The sequence below is a fragment of the Aythya ferina genome, assembly GCF_964211825.1.
Source record: "Aythya ferina genome assembly, chromosome: 1".
Lineage (NCBI taxonomy): Eukaryota > Metazoa > Chordata > Aves > Anseriformes > Anatidae > Aythya > Aythya ferina.
This window is the reverse complement of record NC_140296.1, coordinates 27,681,631-27,704,067: the sequence shown is the minus strand read 5'-3', so window position 1 is coordinate 27,704,067 and position 22,437 is coordinate 27,681,631. Positions and strand designations below refer to the sequence as shown.

Below are 22,437 nucleotides of genomic sequence, written 5' to 3'. Positions count from 1 at the left end.
AGACCAAGCCCTTGGTAGCTTAGATATTTCTGCTCTGGGATTTTCATTCATTCCATTCATTCTGCTATGAACTGCTTAAGGAGCAAGGGGACAGCCCTCATTATCAGTTGCTGAATAATAGCTCCATAGATAGATATTTTTAATCCAGGGATAATTATCAGACAGGGTTGGTAGTCAGGTGAAAGTCATTTTGTTATTAAGCTGTGATTCTTGACTGACTGAGAAATAGTTGATTTAAGGTGTTGGATTAAAAGATTTTCCAAGTTTGAAAGAATAGAAATAATATGATCTGTAAGTATATGCTGAAAGCTTGAACTACTACGTGTTCACACAGTGTATATTGTATCTTTGATAAGATTTTCATTTATTAATATACTGCATAGTAAAGCAGATTTCACTTGCATTTGAGAACATTTATTATGTTTATGGTATCTGAGGAGCCATCTCACCTTCTTTGTGTGATGAAATTCTCTGTGGTATATAACTTCGGAACAATACTTTAAAAAAAAATCTTAAAAAGATTTTTTAACATCTCTGTAATGAACAAGCTGGTGGCAGTTTCACTCCCAAGTTTCCTTCTGCATCTCTGAAATTCTGGCAGGTGTACTTATCTATTGATAATATGCAAAGAACGGGTTAGGAAGAAGATGTTTAAATGGAATTAGTGCGTTTCAATGAACGGGATGATGTTGCTTTATAGTAATTTGAACTAGTCATTTTAAAACAAATGTTCTTCCAAGCCATGCTTGTATCTTCAGCCAATGTTTTTGGGAGTTACACACAGATAGGAAAATATAATCCTAAATCAACATTCTTTCAAGGCTGTGTAATTAGATTGCTCTATGCTGGAATAGATCCAGGGTAGTTACATCAGTAAAATGTAATATGACAAGAGCAGGTTTGCAAGAAGTAGTTGTGGCCGTCAGAAATCAGCAGTAAAAACAGAGAGGTGAAATTTTTATGGTCAAGAAAGGCAGGTGTTGCCAAGGTAGCAATAAATATGTGTTAACATAAAGTAGGAACTATTAGAATCTCAGTGGAGGTCTGCACTAATAAAGAAGATCGCGTGATTAAAAGGATCATTTGTTCTGAAGTTCAGTGTTTTACAGTATAGGCATTGTTTTCTCTTTGTTTCCATTTGTAGGAGAATTTATCTTGATTAATTGTTGAACCCTTGGAATTTTTGAGCTTATTTTTTAGTGTAGGCTAATGCTGAAGATAAATATGTTTAAAAATAGATGGTCAGAATAAAATATTTTTATACTTGGAAAGGAGAGCACCAGGGTGATGCTATTTAGAATATATCATACAGCCCGGTTTTGTGTGTTTGCCATGTGGCACGAGAGGTGGCTGTGTAATCTTCCAAAAAGGCTATTTATGTCAGAAAGCAGGAATTGTATCATTACGCTGTTGCCTTTTCTCTTCCTGAATTGTGCAATATTATTTACAGGAAAAAAAAAAAACAAATCACCAAATTTCCTTGTTAGTTGCAACTTTGTGAAATTGTTTAAGGACTGTAGTTTGATACTGTTTAACTTCATTCAGATTTGTAAATATTTAAGTGAAAAATGACTGCGAATATAATTGATTTATGCTCATTCTTTCACATAGAAATGTTCTGGGAAGCTCTGTTACAGAGTAATAATCCAATCATAAACACTCTGTGGTTAAAAGCCTGAGGATTTAAAGAGAGCCACTATCTCTCTCTCTCTTTTTTTTTTTTTTTTCTCCAGAGATCTGTTAGATCATAAGAATATTTTGTGCTTTTAAATTTTGTATCTGGCAGTGTTGTGAAGTGTTGCAAAATACTAAATATCGTTTTTCTCTTTTGTTTATAGAAGTCTTAGAGAAGGAAAGAGGCTTAATATATTCACTAAGGCTCCTCCAGAAACGGAAAGCGCGCTGAAAACAGGTTAGTGGAAATTCAATAATGAAAAAGCCAATGAAGCCAAGTTCTGAATTTTTAGAATATCAAGGGATTCACTGTTGTGAAAGAGACTCATGACCTGTTAACTTCCTGCTTTCAGACCTGTAAAAAATATACTTTAATGGAACTCTGCTTTTTAATGAACAAAACTTTCACACAGGGTCACACGTTGGTGTTTTCTGTATTAATTAGAACATTCTCTTATTGAACTTTGAAGGGTAAAACCAACTCTTTGTCACTGTGATTGCTTTGGAGAGCCTTAAACCAGTCTGGAGAACAGGTATGTGGGCTCCGTTGGTGTGTTCGTTCATTTTGCAAACTTGTTGAATTCATTTAATGGCAAAGAAACACAAGGCTGTGGTGTCAGGGAAACAAGCTAGCTCTACAGGTGCCTGTGCCAAAGCAGTGTGGAAACAAACTCTACTGTAAGCCTGGTTGCTTTGTGGGCTTCTTTCATCTGGTGTTACGTGGGTTGCTTAAAAGATCCTGTAGCGCCCAACAAACAACACCTTGCTTTACCTACTGTGGCTAGTGTTTCACACATGAATACTTAAAATCCACACCAAATCTCCTGTGAGATTAAACTAAAAGAAGACTGGTGAAATGGATATGACCCACCTCCATATATCTCTGCAGGAAGAGTCTCAGTTGCCACATCAGGGGGATGGATTTCACACGTGAAGTATGACTCAGCTTTAACACAGACTGGGTTTTGGCTAAGGGTGTGTGATTATGGGCAAGAAATTTAAAGTCTCTCCCTCGCTTTTGCCTTCTGAACAATGAAACTGCATTCCTACACTAATCTCTGGTACGCTAATTGCTCTAAACTATCCTGAGATGCTTTGGAAAAATGCTTTATTGCAGTGTAATGACTTAGAACTGTATAGAAAGCTAACATGTGCAAAAGAAATAGCATTCTTCCTCTCTGGTAGCTTAGAAAATGGAACTCTTTTTTTTTTCTTTTTTTTTTTTCTGTTTCAAGAGTAAGATTATTAATTTTTGTCAGCTTCCAGCTTAGTAGTTTTCTCTCTCTCTTTCTTTTTTTTTTTTTTTTTTTTGATTTGAAACTACAGGGAGAAATTAATTGGTTTATTTGATTTCTCTAGGAAAATGTCACATGGGGCTATTTGCCTATTTTCAAGCAGCTGTGAGCTTTCTGAGTGTAGCCACCTCTGTGGTGGACTACGAAAGTTGCTTATTAAAATGGAATTCAGTTTGCTGTTTTTTTTAAGGCAGTCAACTTCCTTAAAAATCTGTCTCTATTTCAGATAAAACCACAGTGAATGCTGCAGGATTTGGGTTTTTGTTGTCGTTGTTTTTTGTTTGTTTTATTTTAGTTATCCAGACCAAAGTGGTACTCAAGTAATTGATATTTGAGTTGAAACAAATTTACTGAGGTCAAACGATGAGAGCTTAATCTCTCTTTTTTGTATGGCACAATGTAGACATGCTGGCACGTGGTCGTCACACCAAATAAAAAGTGAAGATACAAAATTTTTGCATGGTCCAGTTCTGTTAGAAACGGTGTAAGAGAGCAAGTGGACTTTATTGGCTTTATAAGTAGATAGAAAGAAATAAGGTTCTTTCAGCTTTTTTATGTGGCATTTCCCTGTTTTATTCCAGGTAGCCTTGAGGAAATCTACCATATATTCTAAGCCAGAAAGCTTATTAAATGGCTTACTGACTAAGCCTGACAACCTCCCTCCCCCCAAAAAGAAGCCTTAATCTCAGGAAATACCAGCATGATACATGATACCTTGATTCATCTGCTTTCACTTTTCTTGGCTCGTGTTAGCTGAGATCATGAGTTAAAATATTATTTATAAATGACAGAGAAGCAAGCTCTGTGTTACATAATGAATATTTATTTGGAAAACGTGAATGTTAATGAAGTAAATTGGCATCCTGAAAAAATAGTTCATAACTGTTAGTGTAAAATCTCAGTATTATTTTCAGTTGCACAGAGGTGAAAATACCATTTATTTATGACCTTTACTGCAAGCTTGAGAACATAAGTTTCATCTCTCCTCTATTAGAAGATTTATTAGCAACACATTGTTAGAAGGTATTATTTAAGATGTGGACAATAATTTAATTCTGGTATCATTTTCTCATGTTTTCTTTTATCTGTTTATTCCTGCCTCCAGCCCTCAAATCAAAGTAGGCAGCTGGGGAATATAGTTCTGCAATTTTCCCTGCTAAGTAAGAAGTAATTTGAAAAAGTATCTTCTGATTTGATGCAAAAAATGAAAACACTTTCCAGCATACAAAAATACTGTTTGCACTTTGAATGTTTTCTTAAAAGGAGAGGGAAGATTTTTATTTTTTTAAAATATGAGTTGTAAGCCATGGAGCCAAAAATGAAATTATGTCTTCGTTTCAAATAGTTAAGAGTAGTAAAATCATAACTGATTGGCCATAATCCACTTCAAATGGACTGTAACACTTGAATTCACACCAAAATCTCTGTCCTGGGGAGATTAGGGTGAATTGGTAACGGGAAGACAAGAAAACAGAGGGGAGCAGGACTTAGGCCAGCTCATGAAACAGCACCCCAAGGCACTCCCAGCTGTTCCTCCCTGTCCTGTGGTAACAGCTTGTTCCCTTTGTGTTCCCTTCGTTTCAGGGATGCGGTTCAGTCTGGGCTCATAACCAGTTCTCCGAGGGTGGAGGGGCAGGAACTCCCTGAGAGTGACTGCTGCCATGTGAATGCACTTGGATTTTAAAAATACACTCGGATTTATTTAGCAGGTTAGATACATCCCTAAAGGTGCTGTTGGACTGGCAGAAAAATAGGACATCAGGATTTCTCAAGCCCAGGAAACAGAAATCAGGCCTCCTAGGGTGGTTGGGGAAGGGGTTGCCATCATTTATAGATTTAAAGTTGTCTTCCTGAAGGAGAGTGGAGTTGAGAAGTACCTGAGCACTGCTGTAGTAAGCAAGGTTGCTGTAGCAGAATGCACCAGTCAGGTTCAGAATTTGTTATATATACAAGCTGGAAGACAGAAAGGGAAGAAAAAAAAAGTGAAAAAATCTTACTCTGGGTGAGGAGCCTAAAAATATACTGTCCTTTACTGGTTCAGAATTGTTTTCTTAGATGTTTCCTAGTTCAATGAAATTTCATTTCAACAGACAATTCTCACACAAAAAAAGTGATGCTGGCCTCTAAGGTAGAAAAATTTGCATAACTGAAAGCACCTCTGGAAAGGTTAAGGCTAAAGGATATACATTTTGCTAGCCAACGAGAAATTTTTGACGTGCTGATAGATCTTTAAAAATTTTTTGTGTTTTAGTATCTTCACCAACGATTTGGGATCTGGAATTTGCGAAGGAGATTGCAGCAGTGACTGACCAGCCTCCCCGAAACGGTTTTGAGGAGATGATCCAGTGGACAAAAGAGGGAATACTGTGGGAGTTTCCAATTGACAATGAAGCAGGTATGGGCAGCGTTAACTTTTAATATTTGTCTGTATTTATCATTTTGGGGAATTAGTCTGTGTTCTGAGACTTTGACTGTTTTAACACGGTGTTTTGGATGATGAATCATGCATGTGATAGTAAACAAATGCAGCTTTCGAACGGTTCCAAGTCGGAGATTCTTCAGCTGAACTCATTCTGGCACTCCTCAGGTGAAGTCCTGCAGGTGGTTTGGCTGATCTGAGGGCTGCCTGCTGCCAGTGCCGGGAGTTCTCCCTCCCTCCCTCCCTGTCCTGGTGCTTTCAACACCAGAGGGCTATTCAAGTCTGTTACGTAATACCTTTTACTATGAAAAAGAAGCTTCTAGCAGAGGAAGGAGACTCTCAAGACTGCCGTGGGTTTTATAATGCTTATTCTGTTCTTCAGTGTGGTTCTTGGACACGGCGACTAGCCAAAGCCTAGTCAGCTGTTTGCCAGTTCCGTATCAGTACTGGCTGAGTGCTAAACAGTCATCTGCTCTCTGTTTTATCAGTTTCATAGGAAAAAACAGTCTCAATATTCACTCATTCTGGGCATCTATCTTAACTAGATATCTTTGTGCGTTGTATTTGCTCCTATTTCCATTTATTAAAAAAAAAAAATCCTATTTCCATTTAGTAAAAAAACCCCAACCACCACCACTAAGTAAACAAACAAAAAAAGCCACCTCCCTGAAGTAAAGCCAGCAGAGAAAAGAGAGCACGTTAAGGAAGGACTACAGAAAGCAAGTGTACGCTTCAGGAATGGGGGTTTCATAATTTCAGGGAGAGATTGAGTGGTTTCTTTCTTTATTTTTTTAAAAAAGACATCAAACAGAACTACTTGAGAGTGATTCAGTCACTGAAAGCAAAACAGGTTAGTATCTGAAGCTGGGAGTCTTTGAAAATCTGTCCTGTGCTGAATTGCAAATTGCATAATGTGCTTCATTGTCTCTTCGTATTTATGCTCATCCTATTTTGGCAGTTTCTTCACAGAATTTAATCGCTGCTCCCAGAATCGATCTGTCCCGTCATGTAGAAGTCCAAGTATATTCCAGTCGTGTTTTTGCAAGCTGAAAACCGCTGCGGCCGATGGTTTTTCTGTTGTTGTAATGTGGCTGGAACCCTGCTGTCTGGGGCCCTCAGCGGACCGGGCGGCTTTGGCGGCCGCTGGTTTGGAGCAGCGTGGCCGGAACCGTGCTGTCTGGGCTGGGATGGCACGCGGACAAAGAGCCTTCACATATAGTTAGACAGGAATCTTTATTGAGTTGTCCACAAAGACCGGTCATGTGGAAAATGCCGGCGGAGCGTTCCGAAATCTATCACCTCTCAGGTTGAAATATCAAGGCAGTGAATTGGGTTCGATCAAGCTGCCAGCTCTGTCCTGGCGCAGGCTGGTACTCAGACCAGCTACGTCCAAGTACAGTCGAAAACTTGAGAACCTCCTTCCAATTATTTCCACACACTGCACTGTCAGTTTGCAGAAGATGCCCCTTCCCACCGTTAGCTCTGCAGTTTGGTAGCAGTGAGCTCCCTCGATAGGAGGACGTTACCTCAGCTTGTTCTCCATCAAGAAATGTGTGATTATTTTTTTTTTCTTTTATGCAGAAGCAAGGGGCTCTAAAAACATCTCTGTAATTAAATTTTCTGTTGAGAAAGCTTGTGTGTTCAACTTCTAGCATTATGAAAGCCTTTAAAGTTTTAAATGAAATATGAAAAATAAGGAAGACAGCTTATAACTGCTTTTCTTGGCTTCAGAGCATCTCCAGCGTTCTTGTCTGAGTGCTTTACCAAGACACTGTGCTGAGCTTTGAGGCATCAGGGCAGGGTCATGATGTTTAAAACTTGTCTGGCCCTAATAGGAACATCTGAAGACGTGGCTAGACTTACTGGCTTGCTGCAGCAGCCAGTAAGTCTTCCCCCTTGCCCTGTTGTCAGCTCCTGCCTGCGTTTCTTTCCCTTTTCTGATACAGTTGAAGTCACTGTTAGGCAGCAAACTATCTTTTTTTTTTTTTTTTTATTTCCTTTTCTCCTGCCTCTGATTAATTTTTACCAGATTAGCAAACCAGTAGCATGGCTTGCATAACATCATTCTCGCTCCTCCTCCTGTCTGGTTGCCTCTTCTGCTTCTAGCAGGGTTAGCTCCACTCCGTCATTTGCCGTGGCAAAAAGTTGGGGAAGAAGTTGATTTCTGACCTTTTAAAATGATGCCTGTGTATTCATGCCTCGATGACTCAAATCCTGAGGAGTGCAGTGGTTAGGAGGGCCAGCACGTGTTATTGGTGCTGCTTTGCTTTAGCAACCCATCCTGAGGAACAAATGCTGCTGGTACGCCAGAGATAGTTATGGCATAAGCAATAGCTGTAGTGGAAGTCGTAGAAAATTACTGCCTCTGTTGCCTCTGATGGCTTTTGTAGGCAAAAGATTGCCAGGTCCTGCTCTGTCTGTTTTGCTGAGATGCTTTTCCCAGCATTGGGGCAGTTTACCAACAGAGGTGGCAAATGTTACGCAGTCATTTTAGGGGAAGGGATTGTTTTGCTTATTTTTGGTCTGTTCTAGGGGCCTACTGTCAGGGCATGATTTATCTTGCTCAGAAAATATTTGGTCCTCTATTTACTGAGAATTTGCCATCAAGACACCCTATAAGAGTAGACACCCTATAAAACACCCTATTTGCATTTGAGATGTTGCCTTTAAGGGAAGGCTGACCCTTTGGAAGGGTTAATGTGTTAGCTAAAGAAATTTTCACAGAATCACAGAATTTTCTAGGTTGGAAGAGACCTCAAGGTCATCGAGTCCAACCTCCAACCTAACGCTAACAGCCCTCCACTAAACCATATCCCTAAGCTCTACATCTAAGCGTCTTTTGAAGACTTCCAGGGATGGTGACTCCACCACTTCCCTGGGCAGCCTGTTCCAATGCCTCACAACCCTTTCTGTAAAGAAGTTCTTCCTAACATCTAACCTAAAACTCCCCTGGCTCAACTTAAGCCCATTCCCCCTCGTCCTGTCACCAGGCACGTGGGAGAACAGGCCAACCCCCACCTCTCTACAGCCTCCTTTAAGGTATCTGTAAAGAGCAATAAGGTCACCCCTGAGCCTCCTCTTCTCCAGGCTGAACAAGCCCAGCTCCCTCAGCCGCTCCTCGTAGGACTTGTTCTCCAGGCCCCTCACCAGCTTCGTCGCCCTTCTCTGCACCCGCTCAAGCACCTCGATGTCCTTCTTGTAGCGAGGGGCCCAAAACTGAACACAGTACTCGAGGTGCGGCCTCACCAGAGCTGAGTACAGGGGGACGATCACCTCCCTAGCCCTGCTGGTCACGCTGTTCCTGATACAAGCCAGGATGCCGTTGGCCTTCTTGGCCACCTGAGCACACTGCTGGCTCATATTCAGCCGACTGTCCACCATCACTCCCAGGTCCTTCTCTGCCTGGCAGCTTTCCAACCATTCCTCTCCCAGCCTGTAGCTCTGCTTGGGGTTATTGCGCCCCAGGTGCAGGACCCGGCACTTGGCCTTGTTAAACTTCATGCAGTTGACCTCAGCCCATCGGTCCAGCCTATCCAGATCCTCCTGCAGAGCTTTCCTACCCTCAAGCAGATCGACACACGCACCTAACTTGGTGTCATCTGCGAACTTACTGAGGGTGCACTCGATGCCCTCGTCCAGATCATCGATGAAGATATTAAAGAGGACCGGCCCCAGCACCGAGCCCTGGGGGACGCCACTAGTGACTGGCCTCCAACTGGACTTGGCTCCATTCACCACGACTCTTTGGGCCCGGCTATCCAGCCAGTTTCTAACCCAACGAAGCGTGCGCCAGTCCAAGCCAAGAGCAGCCAGTTTCTTGAGGAGAATGCTGTGGGAGACGGTGTCAAAAGCCTTGCTGAAGTCAAGGTAGACCACATCCACAGCCTTTCCCTCATCCACCCAGCGCGTCACTCTGTCATAGAAGGAGATCAGGTTCGTCAGGCATGACCTGCCTTTCATAAAGCCATGCTGACTGGGCCTGATCGCCTGCTTCCCCTGCAAGTGCTGCATGATGACTCTCAGGAGGATCTGCTCCATGAGCTTTCCTGGCACTGAGGTCAAACTGACAGGCCTGTAGTTTCCTGGGTCTGCCCTCCGGCCCTTCTTGTAGATGGGCGTCACGTTTGCTAGCCGCCAGTCGATTGGGACCTCCCCCGATAGCCAGGACTGTTGATAAATGATGGACAGACTAGACTTTCTAGACTTTTTTTTCTAGACTAGACTTTTTTCTAGACTTTCTCTTCTGCAGTACACATGGAGTTGGAAATAGGAGGTTGAGAGTGACTTTTTGCTTTGAAATTGATAAAGAAAATCCTCTGCTTTAGGCTCCCACCATGCACGTCCTTTCAAATGAGGTTTCTGAGGACAGCTGAAGAGAGGGTGAGGGACAGGCTTGTTCATCCCCTGCAGCAGGAGGTGTGACTTGCTGGGAGTGGGGCAGTCATGCGAAAGTATCTCAGCTAATCAGTTCCCACCAGAGGTCTCGTCCTCTGATGCTTTGGGCAGTTGTGGTCTCTTTGTGATGCATGCTTTACTTTTCTGAGGACTGAAACATGTGGTCTAGCTGAAGTATTTGGACGTAGCACTTCATCCCCAAACCATGTATCATGTCTTTGACAAATGAGAGATCACAACAGATGATGTAATGTTCCTCCTGACCTGAATTTTTGTGTGAGACTATAAATGATTTAATTTCCTTTAGATTAGAGATGAAGATTGGAGAAACTATTAACTAGACATACTCTCTTCCTCTACCCTTTATGTCCAAAAGAAGAGCATGAGAAGAGCCCACACTTACTGGCGGCATTATTCAGATTCTTTCAGCAGTGGGTTCATTGGTTTATTTCTCTTGGATTTTTTTGGCCAACAGAAGCATGAAATCTGGAAAGGGTGGTAGCTTGTGAACGCAACCATCAGCATCTAGGTACGGGGAGATTCCACCTCCCTGGGCTGGGGGAAGGTCAGTGTGGGTGGCATGGTAAAAAGATCATCTCTGTGCTTCTCTAAGTAGATGTAGCTTTTCAAGCATCTTAGAAATACAAATTCTGAAGCTGCTGTGATCTTTTTTTTTTATTTCTTTTAACATATCAGAAACAGGAGAGAGCTTGTGGAAGAAAGAAATACACTTTCTCTTTCAAAGATGAAGAGGATGAGTGGCATGTAGCTGGCACTGGTAGACACTGCACATATTTCTGGGAAAGATGTGCAGGGAAAAATAGATGCGTTTCCCAGCTCCTTCAGGCAGTGCACTACCTAATGGAGGAAAGACAGAATGCAAACTTAATGAACGCGATAACACAGGTTGAGAGTCTTCTCCATCCCAGTATTATACACCTAAAATTGAAGAAACTTTAACATATAAGGAAGCCTAGGACTGAGCTGGCTTCATTTTCTCATTTTTAATTCTGATGATTTAATGTTGGCAAATAACATATCATACCTTAGCTACTATAAGGAAAAAATGTACATCCGTGGCGAAGACTTCCCATTTTTGTTGTGTGGAAGAGTTCATGTGCAATAGTTTTCTCTGATAAATTTTTACCCAAAGTTGCAAGTGTCATTTACAAATACGTAGCAGATTAGGATCAAGTAAAGATTTTCATACATCTCTAACAGAAGGAAAATGTTTCAATTGCAAATCCCATTTTTCTGTTTTTTTTTTTTTTTTTTTTTTTAATTTTTTATTTTATTAAATCTCAGGAACTGCAGAAGCAACCTTTTTTTCTTCTATATGAATGAATTTGTGCTCTAAGTCTTCTCGTGTATGCTAGCATCATCACATGAACATCTACAGCTGAAATCCACAGGATGGAGGACAAAAAACTGCCAGAGGATCTGAGCTATATTTGATCAGAGATCTACAATAATCCCCTGTTCTATGTTTCTATGCAACTGAATGCTTTTGAATGCAACATTTTTTGCATTGGTCACTACTTACAAGTAGCAGCTGGTGTGATAGACAACATTTTTGCATCAGAATATGCTCACAGATTTGAAAAGCATTAGGAAAGCAGTTTCCCCTACCCATTTGGTAGCACTGGAGTGCTAAAACTGTGACTTGCAATGAACATGCAAGTTTTTTGTAACAGTTCTGTATCAGATACTTCAGGAAGTTGCCTCCTTCATTCAAGATGAGTTTGTATTCTTCAACCCTCTGTAGAATTACATGATCAATTCTTTTTAAAAATAGTTTATTAAAAGTGTTGAGAGTCTAAAAGGTGATACACCTTATGAATAAAGGTTTCATGTATTGAGCAAACTTTTTTTTTTCAAGAAGATTGATTTTTGGCATCAGCCTTCAGCAGTGTTACTATTAGATATCCTTGTAAATGGGAGCACAAAGTGGAGATAATATGGTAGATGGATAGGATATATGCTGACGTATTCTGTGTGGAGGGAGAAATTAACATCTTAGAATTCTGAAGTTTCTTACACTTCGTGGTTTGTTTAATGCAAAAGGATTAAACGGCACAGAACCATTAATTTTACTAATTAAAGGTTTATTTACAGGCTGTATTTTTTTATTTTGTTAAATTCACTGTTGTATTATGATAATGACTTTGTCATTTTGTGTTCCTTTTGGTAGGGATGGATGATGATGCTGAATTTCACGAACATATCTTTCTGGAGAAACACCTCAAAGACTTTCCCAAGGAAGGACCTATTCGCCACTTCATGGAACTTGTCATCTGCGGGCTTTCAAAAAACCCATACCTCAGTGTTAAACAGAAGATCGAACACATTGAGTGGTTTCGGAATTATTTTGACGAAAAGGAGGAATTTCTTCAAGAGATGTGAGACTTGGGAAAGTGCTTAACTTGACATGAAGAAAATGAAATGAACGAAATACTGTCGGTGCAAAGTAGTCATGTCACCGGAAAGTTGCATTTTAAATAAAAAAGATCATACTTTCATGTGTGTCCATGCTTATGCAGATCTTTTTTAGGAACAAAAGAAGGAACTGAAAAGTATAGATCTAATAGAATGTGCGTTTTAAATGTAGCTTATCAGAATCATCTTTTAAACTTGAAACTAATCTTCTGACCTTAGAATATATTAAGACTAATTCCAGTTCTTACTCACTTCTCATTTGATGTGTATCTTCACAGGTTTGTTCATCTTTTACGTTCTTGAAAACTTGAAATGCTTTCATAGCTCAAAAATCCTGACACAGCTTTAATTTTTAAAAGCTGTTACTGAGACAGTAACGTTTCATTTTGGTAGCTCATTATACACTGGTGTTTGGATGGTATTTGGAATACCATCTTTCATTAATCATCTTTATTGTTTCATTTAAAAAATATTGTTCATTGAATTCTTTCTTGTTTTCTCCCATTTACAACCATTACTTTGGTAGTTATTTGCCCTATCAGTATGCTCCTGTCTTTGTTTTTCCCCTGTATTTCTTTGTAATCGATGTAGGAAGGAGGAAAGTTTGGAACAAAGGTAAAATACTGGCTTCACATGCAAACTATTTCAAATCAGAATTGCACCAAAGGAAAAAAAGTAAAAGCTGGCCTTTTTCTATGACTTAGAGTATTGTTGCTGTGTTATGCTAAGCTGTAGGATGTGAGTTTGCTTGTCTGGGAAAGGATGAGACTGGGGTCATGGAAGGGAGAAGCAGCTCTTTGATTTTTTTTTTTTTTTTTTTTAACTGTAAGAGCAGCAAGGTTCAAATTTCTGTGGAAATCTTCAGAGGCTTCCTGGCTTTGGAATGGAGAAAGCAAGAATTATTTCAAAGTATTTCCATTCAGTCCTAGAATAGTTTTAATTTTCAGTTCAATGCCAAGTTACATTTTACTTAATAAATACCATCCTTCCTACATGCTAATGATGCTGGGAGCTGCCTGAAGAGACCCAGAAAGCCTGCATGCTGCTCTGCTTCAAGTCTTTTTCTAAAACCAAGGCACTGAATTCACCACAGGCTTTTAGAAACAGCCCATCTGTGTATTTTCTTTGCATCAGTCCAGGGTTTTGGTACGAAAGACAGGGCAGCCTCACAAGTTGTGCCCTCACTGGAAGAGGTTTGGGAGCTTTAGCTGTGTATGAAAGCCCTGAATTTTGCAGCACTGGGAGCAAGGTGAATGTTTTTGTTTAAACTGATTCGTTAGAAGGTCACTACTTCGACAAGCTCTTAACAAGAGCTCTTGGTGCTTAGGATCTTTGGAAAGCTGTAGTAATGCCTACTTAGGTGCTTAAATATAGATTTGGGAGTTAATACTAGGCAACAGGATTTGAATAATCAGACCTAGCTGCATGGATGTACGTATGCTTATTGGGGCTGCTCAAAGCATGTTAGAGCCCAAGTGGCAGCAGTTTTATGTCCTTTTTTTTTTTTTATTTTTTGAGGGGGGGAAGGAGGGAAGGGTGTGCCCTTCTTGATAGTCCCAAAGGGGAAGGTTTGTAGGAATTTAAGGCATTGCTTACAGATTTGTCACTTAGAAGCCAGCGTAAAAAATACCATTTTTCTCTCAGCCCAAAGGATAAAAGCTGGCTGCTGGCGTGTTCAGAACAGAGCTAGTGCTGGAGCCGTGGGTTCCCTCACTATAGTCTTTTGGGGATTTCTTACGATGGCTGCTTTTCCCTCCTTTGACTGGCTGGGTGGTGTTACGTGCAACTGAATGGATTCGGCATTAGGATCTGTCCAACACAAAACAGCATTTGTTATGTGCTGCAGTCAGACTTCCTTCTTTATGCATGAAGCTGAGGTGGTGTTAATGCGCTGCTAATGCCATACCTCAGCATGCCTCATACCCTGTACCGTACAGAGCTGTGGCTGCAATGGGTACGTAGTAGGAGAGCCGCTGGTTGAGTAGGGCTGGCTGAGCCACGGCAAAGTTGTGCCAGAGGTACAATGGTGTGGTGGGGTTTTCTAGCAGTTTCAGAGGGTTTCTGCCCATCTCAGAGGAAATGCAGACACTGGCCATTATGGTTTGGTGTTGGTAGAGTTGTGACCAGACGCAAGCTGATGATCCCAGGTGCTGGCTGAGACGCGGTGCCTGGCTGAGCAGAGTGGATCACGAAAACTGTGTATGTTGAAAACATGACAGCTTGTTCCCCTATGTGCCCGTTCCCAGCCCCAAACCAAACCCACACAGACACTGGGTCTGGTGAGCTTGCCTTTGGCCAGAAGACGAGGTGTGGTGGCAGGGTGGTGTAATTATTCTGGGTTGTGCGGTCGTTCCCTTCTCTATTTCAGTGTGGATACCAGAAGAAAACAAATCAGAAACTAAACCATGGGCTGAAGGTTAACGAAGCGGTTCAAGGCCTGGGATGTATTACCACCCTATTTCTGCCGTTCAGCTTCTTTATCTCTGCTTTCCAAGTGCTGATCTTGCCCTGCCCCCTCAGTGGCCTAATTGATTATTGTAATGAGCTTAAATTCAAAGCACATGGTTGCAACTTAGGGTTAGCTGTTTTTTTTAGCTTGTACTTAGCTGGATGAAGTTTGCTGCTCTGGTTTTGGGGTAGCGTACTGAGTAGATACTCTGTGGTGGTTTTTGGTTTGTTTGCTTCGTTTTCACAGGAATATCAGGCGCTCCTTCTCCTGACAAGCCTTGCTTTGTTCAGAGCCTCAGACCAGGTTGCAGCGGCATGGTGCTGTCTTCAGGGCGCAAATGTGTGTTATCCCATGTGAGGTGCCTCTTGCTCTCAGCACCCCTCACTCTGCTAGACGCTTATGCTCCTGGAGACAGACGTCTGCTTACGGTATGTGTGAGCCTGGCCACTTCACCTGTTGGGCTGGGAAAAACCAGGCTTCTCAGGGCTGGTTCCTTGCCCAAAGGGAGTGGATGAAAGACCCACGAAGGGCTGAATTTCCTGCATTAACACAGTGGGTGTAGATGCCACCTGCTTTGCTCATATGCCAACCCAACTCTTGTCTCTGTCATCTGATGGCACCCTCTGTCTTTTCCAGCCTATTCGATAGGAGTGGTTTGCTAGAAACCAGATGTAAAGCAGTTTCATTTTTTTTTTAACCACTTATGGAGCAAGCATAAACACTTGCTCCCCATTGTGGTGTTAGAAGGAAGCTGGAGGAATGATGCTTGGTTGGAAGGCTTCATCTGTGGTGGGATTTCAGCTCCTGGTGTTAACCCCTACCAATCAACAGCACTGATGCTGCTTCGTGCTCCTTGACTGCAAGGATGAATGCTTCCCTGAGTACTGGAAGTAAGAATTAATTTCTTATACCTGATTTCTTATAATAAAGGTGACTTAATTTAACCCTTCTGACCCTGGCAGAGGAGCTAAAATGAATGGGGTGAGTAGGGAGGAAAGTCTTGAGTGTGTTCCCGAACTGCAGGCAGTATGTTTTAATTGCTTAAACCATATATTTTTTTGATGAAGAGGAGTGGTAAAGGATTCCTGGAGTGCTACTCAGGTCCATTTTCTTCCAATGCTTACAGAGATAATAAAATTCCAGCATGAAAATAGCTCCTCCTCGGGAGCTCGTGCTTTGATGTGAAGCCTGAAGCATCATGGCTCTTATGAAAGAGGGGCCACACCATTGCTATCAGCAACGATTTAAAAGTAAATAGCTTCATTTTAGCCGGGATTGTGAGTTTAGTTGGCTTAACTCTTCTTCCTGACTGCTTGTGGACAGAGCGCGATGACTTCTGAGGTTGAAGGGCCTGCAGATGGACGTCCTCCAGGCCTGAAGGTCCTTCGGGAAGGCCGTGAGGTGGGACCAGGGTGCCCAGCATGGCGGGGTGAGGGACGAAGGTCCCTCAGAGCCCCCCGTGTCCAGCAGGACGCGGCGAGGCTGTGAATCTCACCACAGTGCTCGGTGGCTACAGGCATTCTGGTCCCGTGATCTCCACAAGATGTCAGTGTAGATTTATTGGATTAGATAGCAAATCCTTGTGCTGTTCCCCCGGCAGACTGAAGCCAAAACTTGTTTCAGAGCAGCACAATCGGGTTGATTGTGCTCGGGAATGCATCGCCCGTGGAGGAGCGAGGCGGCGTGCGCTGGCGTACCGGGAGAGGTGCGCGTGGCACCCCGAAATGAGAGCGGGGCTGTGCAAAAAAAGAGTAAAATTTTGGTAAAATCGAAGGTGCCCAGACTGCATCGGGCAATCTGAGCAGGGGAGGAGTCTCGTGGGTGTCACTTGAGTGATAAAGTGCTCAATTTTGTGTCCGAAGTAAAGCTGGAAGCCTGAACAAAAAGCGGCAGGGCCAGCCTAGGTGGAAGGAAGGCTCTGAGGGCAATGGGATCAAGGCGCCTCTGTGGGGAAGCTTAACGGTGTGGTAGCCAAACACCCCCTTGGTTTCCCTATATACAAAAAGCCCCCTTTACGATGACAGGGACGAGGTGGGATGCTGCCAAGGGACCGGGCCCTGTCCTCTCTCACATCCCTTGTGGCCTTAGGGCTGCTCAAACCCAACTGCCCGGCCGTGGGTGGCCCTGCTGCCGCCCGCCCCCGGGCCCGAAAGCAGCAGCGGCCGGGCGGCGATGATTCATTTACGGTCCCCGGCGCTGCACCCTGTCACCCATGAGGGAGGGGAGGCAGCGAGAGGTGACAGTATTTGTCAGCGATGGCAGAAATAGCCGCCTTTCGGATTTCGCTGGGGAAGTGGGGAGGCAGGGGGAGGGAGAGCAGCGCCGTTCCCAGGCCGGCCTTGCAGATGGGGTGGAAAACCTGTGGTAAAAGCAGTGCCCCGTATTCCTCACGGGGTCCAGCTCCAATAGCCAGTGAAGTGCTAGCCCACCAAAATTTGCCCCCCTGCTGTATGAAGCAACTCAGCTAGAGACGGGGATGCAAACTCCCTCTCCCCTCTACACATTATCTAAAAGCTCACCCTGTGGGGTTTTGGGGAGATCAACCAAGATGTGCTCCTGGGATGGGGGATTCTCTGCAAAGCCTGGTGGTTCCCACCACTAACAGGTAATCTTTGGAGCTGATTTTTAATAAGATGAATCTTGCTACTCCACTCACTGTATAAGGGAAAAGGTGCAAACAAAACAGCTGCCCCGATTTCAGGGCAAAGCTGTGAGCTTGCTCCTCAGGTTGGCAATTAGCCCCTGAAATCAAGGACTGCTCAGGCAAATTACTGTTTTGCATATATGAAGATTTTACTGTGAACTCACTCTAAGCCTCCCTGGAGAGGGGATGTTTGCTGGGTGCTCTCCAAGGAGAAAAATGGAGCTGTAGGCACACACCAAAAGCTGGCCATAGAAACCTCTGAGTCTCTTGGACCAGGGGACAGAGATATCAGGGAACACAAAATTGTATAAATCTGGTCGTGCATGTTTCTCACAAGTGATCAGACAAAAAGGAGGAAAATGGAACAAATACTTCTAATTTATCCCAATTTTAAGCTGTAAATGAACATCATAGCAGCATTGGTTTCAACATGATCAGTGGATGTTTTCTGTTCAAAAAGTCCGTAAAACATCACTGATTAAATTATTGGATATTATTTTTTTTTCCTCCTGAGGGGAACTTGATATTGCAAATTTTTTATGGGGTTGTTTTAGGACAGTCACAAGATAGGCAGGCTGGAGTGTGGCAGTGCTAAATCAGATTGGCATTGATGCCCAGCAGCGCTATCCAGACCCAAATACTGTGCCAGGATCTGCCTTGTGAGGGTGTAAATTAGGGTTTCCAATGGCTCTGAAAGCCAAAGTGGCTGCCAGGTGCATGATGGAATTGGTTTTGCTATTGTCACAAGCTGTGTGATTTACTAACCAGAGGGATAAAGCTGCCCAAAACCACCCAGGGCACAAGCTAGCACACTGGTGTGGGTGGCTGGGCTGCCCCGTGTCCCACTGGGATGCAGCAAGGATGTGAGAGGTCTCCTGTCATGCTTCAGGAGGCAGTGGTCCCACCCAACGTCCACCTCCCCATCTCCTGGTCCCAAATGATCTCCTACTTCTTAGTGAAAACTCCTGCAGATGTCTTAGAAGTGATTTGCAAGCTTTGGATGCTACTTTGGAGGCTGATCAGCTCATGTCCTCGCCCTACTTAGAGGAAAGAACCTAATTTGAGGAGCATTTGCAAGTGTGAAAATTGTTAACAAATGAAGCCAGGCTACTTTCCTTATCTAGTAATTTTTGAAGATCTGGTGTTGCAAAAATAGCTCAGTGGTCTTTCCAGGTGCCTGGTGTGCCTCTTCTGTCCCTACAGGGTTCAACTCTACCAAGTCCTACTACTCACTTGGAGAAGTCGTGGAGGTGGCATTTGGGGCCTGGCTGTTGGCTGACTTTTACAGGAGCTTTGTCACTGCTGCTGTTGGTCCCAGCATCAATCCCTGCGTGAAAAAACGACCAACACCCACGCTGGGGATTTCAGACGTGAGTCACCCCCGCTGCTGGGCTCCTGCTGAAGGAGACTTTGCTCGTGTCTTGCCTCACATGAAGCTCACCATGGCCAGAGGAAACATCTTTACGGGAGACCTGTGGTATCTGTGGTGGCTGGTTTGTCTGGGGCATCTCATGGCTGTGCATGCAACAAGGAGGAGTGTTGGAGGGGGTGAGCCTGCTCCACACGGCGCTGATCCTCTGGTACTTGCATGCCGTGTAACACGGGGGTTTGGTTTTGGTGTAACTGCCGCTCCAGGCAGTTTTTCTGCAGTGCAGTGATAATAGGACTGACTAAAACTGTAGCTAAAATACCCAGCCCCGACATTTTGCTGTCACAAAACGTGGGGCTGCAGACAGCAGGTTTTCTGAAGCCTCTGCCTGGGCTGGGCTGGGCTGCGCAGTTGTTCCTTTTCTGCATTGAAAACTGTGGTGAGAAGGGTGTCCTGAAATCCAGGACAAACACAAAGCCCTGAGCCTTGAACCCATGAAAAGTTTTCAATGAAAAGTCAGTGACCTGTTGAAGGGACATGTTTGGGTCTGGCACTGGGTTTGGGTGCAGATCCTTGAGTCCCATCCCTGTATTTTCAGAAGATTTTAAAAGGAAATTGTGTTTCTCTCAGCAGTAGCATCACCTGGAGTCTGAAACAGGCTGTGTGATGCTCGTTTTGATTCACCCCAGCTGTTGGCAATAGCTTGTTCCTTTTCGCTTCTCCTTCTGCAAGGCTTCCCCCAGATGGGCAGTTAATTAGATGCACATGGGGCAAGCAGACAGCTTTCACTAGTGCTATCACCAGCCCTTGAATACTTAAACCATTCTGGGTCATGAAGGGGCCTGTATCCCTCCCTGAACCACCTCTGGGGCTCATTCAGGTGTTATTTTGGTGATCGGAGCAGGCCAAAACTCCATCCCTGGGATGCCCTGGCTTGCAGCTTCTCTCAATTTCTATTCCCCATGCTTGGCCCTGCAGTGTGCCTCTTGTCCCAGCAGGCTGTAGTGGCAGCAGTCATGGCAGCGGAGGAGTTTGATGCCAAAGAAATGACAGGTGAGGAAAGGATGGCCAACTTGGAGATGGATCGGTGGCCACCAGAAGACTCTTCCAGACACAGTTGATGCAGCTGCAGTTTTGGAGGCTATCTGAGGGCACATAAGCCCATGTTTTGGGGATGGGAATGGTGGGACAGTCCCAGGTACTGCTCTGTAGGTACCAAAGCTGGAGTAGTGCTTGATTAGGGGACCATGGGAGTGTCTGTGCTCTGCACCAGGATCCAGCCCCGTGCTTTGAGACTCAGCAGCAGCAGTGGGGTGAGCACCAGTACTTTCCCACTTGCTCTTCCCTCTTCCCTGGGGAAAGCCCTGTTAATCAGCTCTCACCACCACGTGGAAATGGGGAAGGGAAAACCCGCTCCCCTCCTCTCCTGGCTGTGATGGGAAAGAGAAGCAGCATTTACTTTCCACTGCCTTATAGCCAGGAGGAGGAGGAGAAAGGAGGATGTGGAAAGGAAGAAAGGAGAAGCTCGTGGCATGGGGGGTCCCTGCTGATGACCACGCTGGGATCCACTAAAACCTGAAATTGGCACACAAGAGCAACAGTCTGCAGTGTGGCTCCCGTACTTGGAGAGGACTTGGGTATTCAGTTACACAGAGCAAACCAGGAAGGCAACCCGGAGAAAAATCAGTCCCATCTGTGGTGGTTGTCACAGGTGCTGCTGGGTGCTACTTGTAACATTTAGTTGAGTGGTCAGAGAAGGCCGCTTGAACCACTGCCTTGGGAAAGCAAATGGCATGAAGCTGTTTAAAAAATAAATACATAGAAGGGGAACTCCTGCCTTTTTTCTTTTCATAATCCTCCCATTCTCATTTTGGCAGGCACCGAGATTTCCTCCACACCTCAGGTGAACGGGAACTGAATGTAGCCATTAAAAAGACATGGAAGGGCTGAGCAGGACAGAGATGGAGGTGAGATTGGATTAATCCTTGCCAAATCTTAAAAAACAACAACTAAAACTATTAATTTGTTGGTGACAGAAGCTCCAGGGGTATGTGCTTGGAGAAGAGCAAGTGCCTCATGGAGAAGGGCAAACAGCCTTACCTCAAACCCACACTGATGAAGGAGATATTCGTTGTGGAGAAGGTGACCTATGGAGGCAGGTCTGGATGCAGCTATGGGGCTACCACCACGGCTTCTGTCCATGGTGTTTGGGAAGGCTGCAGGTACTGTAAGAGCACCGGGCTCCTCATTGGACCAACCTGACCTGTGCGTGGGCTGCAGTTCTGCCTGGCTCTGCTTGTTTTCCTTTTTGTGCCAACACCTTCTACCCAAGGCTGGAGAGGTTGTTACTGCTGGAAGAGGAGGCAAACCCAGGAATCTAATGTGAAACATGGGCAGAAATTAAAATCCCACAGCAAGTTTTCCCTCTTATTTTTTTTATTCTCCTTAAAGAAGAGAAGCTCAGTGGGTTGGGAGACTGCAACAAGCCTTTAGCTTGGTCTTTTGGCTCCAAACCTATCCTATTATGAGCACAACCCCCATAATTTGCTATGGTCTGGTGTAACTGGTGTGGGATGTAACGTGCACAGCCTGCTCCGGCAGGGTGACACTGCCCAGGACTAAATAGCTCTGATAAAAATTAAATGTTGCTCTTAACATGCCTTTCCTCACTCTGATTCTCGCAGTTGGGCCATATAGAGCAACTGCTAATTTGAATAGTTTCTGTGGCTCCCTTCAGACAGTCTCTGCAGCAGTTGCGTGTTTTAATTGGCCTGTGGAAAGACATTACACCCTCCCGAACCATTTGAGAGACCTACTCACCCCCACAAACGGTGACATATGATTTTTTCTGCACAGAAGCCAAACATAACAAATCAACAAATACCCCATGGTATCTGATAATTCATGTGACATATGTGAATAATTGCCTAGAAACTCGCAGGAAGACACTCAAACTTTTTTTTTTTTTTTCCTTCTGATTGTGACAAATGAACTGTGAGTATCAGGTTGTGTGTTTTGGCTCCTAGCAGGAGCAGAGCTAATGCTTTGAGTCCAGGCCATCTCAGACTAACTTGGGTTGATTCAAAGGTCCCTACCAAGGGCTCGTCTACGGGATGGATCTGCTTCACCCTCTGCTAACGTGGCCCTGAATGGATTTAGTGACGCTGGAGGTAAGGCTGTCCACACCATGCCGTGCCACCACAGAGCTCCTGCGTTCACCAAGACCTTTTGCTCATAGCTTGTGAAGTCCAAGTGTGGCAATACAGCCCACTCATCTGATATCATGTGCAGCCCAAGCCAGTTGGCTTATTAGCTTCAACTAGAACATAGTTTTTTATTATGTTATTTTTCCCCCAGAAAAACAAACAAGCAAGCCAGACGTTTGGGACTTAATAATTTCCAGCGATGGAGAGCGTACGGCATCGCTGGTAAGTTGTTCCAGCAGTTAATTACGCTGATGAAGTCAATGGAGTTACTGTAAACTCGATATATACCACCAGTGTGACTGAATACAAAATTTGGCCTACTTACCAGAAGGGAGCAGCGCTTTGAAGTCTCTGTATATCTTCAAATAAAATTATTCTCCTGCGGAAGGCACGAAAGCGCAAGGCTTCTTCTAAAGAAGCTGTCAATTGGCCTCCAGTACACTGCTGGAATATCGCTACCAAGTACAAATTGCACACATATTTAAGGCAGTTAATTGGGTTTCTTTTACACACGCGAGCCTGTGTCGTCGTTAGGGCTATATTACTGCTG

General features: G+C 43.9%; 1 protein-coding gene and 1 long non-coding RNA gene across 2 annotated transcripts in view; one reads left to right on the top strand and one right to left on the bottom strand.

Annotated features, from left to right (window-relative positions):
* The window catches only part of MRPS31 (mitochondrial ribosomal protein S31), a 21,090-nt gene extending 8,788 nt beyond the window's left edge, over window positions 1–12,302 (top strand). Inside the window, exons 5-7 of the mRNA XM_084506164.1 lie at window positions 1,839–1,912; window positions 5,221–5,364; window positions 11,975–12,302. Coding sequence (XP_084362290.1) covers window positions 1,839–1,912; window positions 5,221–5,364; window positions 11,975–12,186 — 430 coding nt within the window. The 3' untranslated portion in view covers window positions 12,187–12,302. The remainder of the gene's footprint in view (window positions 1–1,838; window positions 1,913–5,220; window positions 5,365–11,974) is intronic.
* On the bottom strand, window positions 10,435–22,437 carry LOC311429920. Its single transcript, XR_014688473.1, has 2 exons — window positions 22,213–22,437; window positions 10,435–10,641 (listed from the first exon to the last, which is right to left on the bottom strand). It is a non-coding gene; the product is annotated as an uncharacterized lncRNA (long non-coding RNA).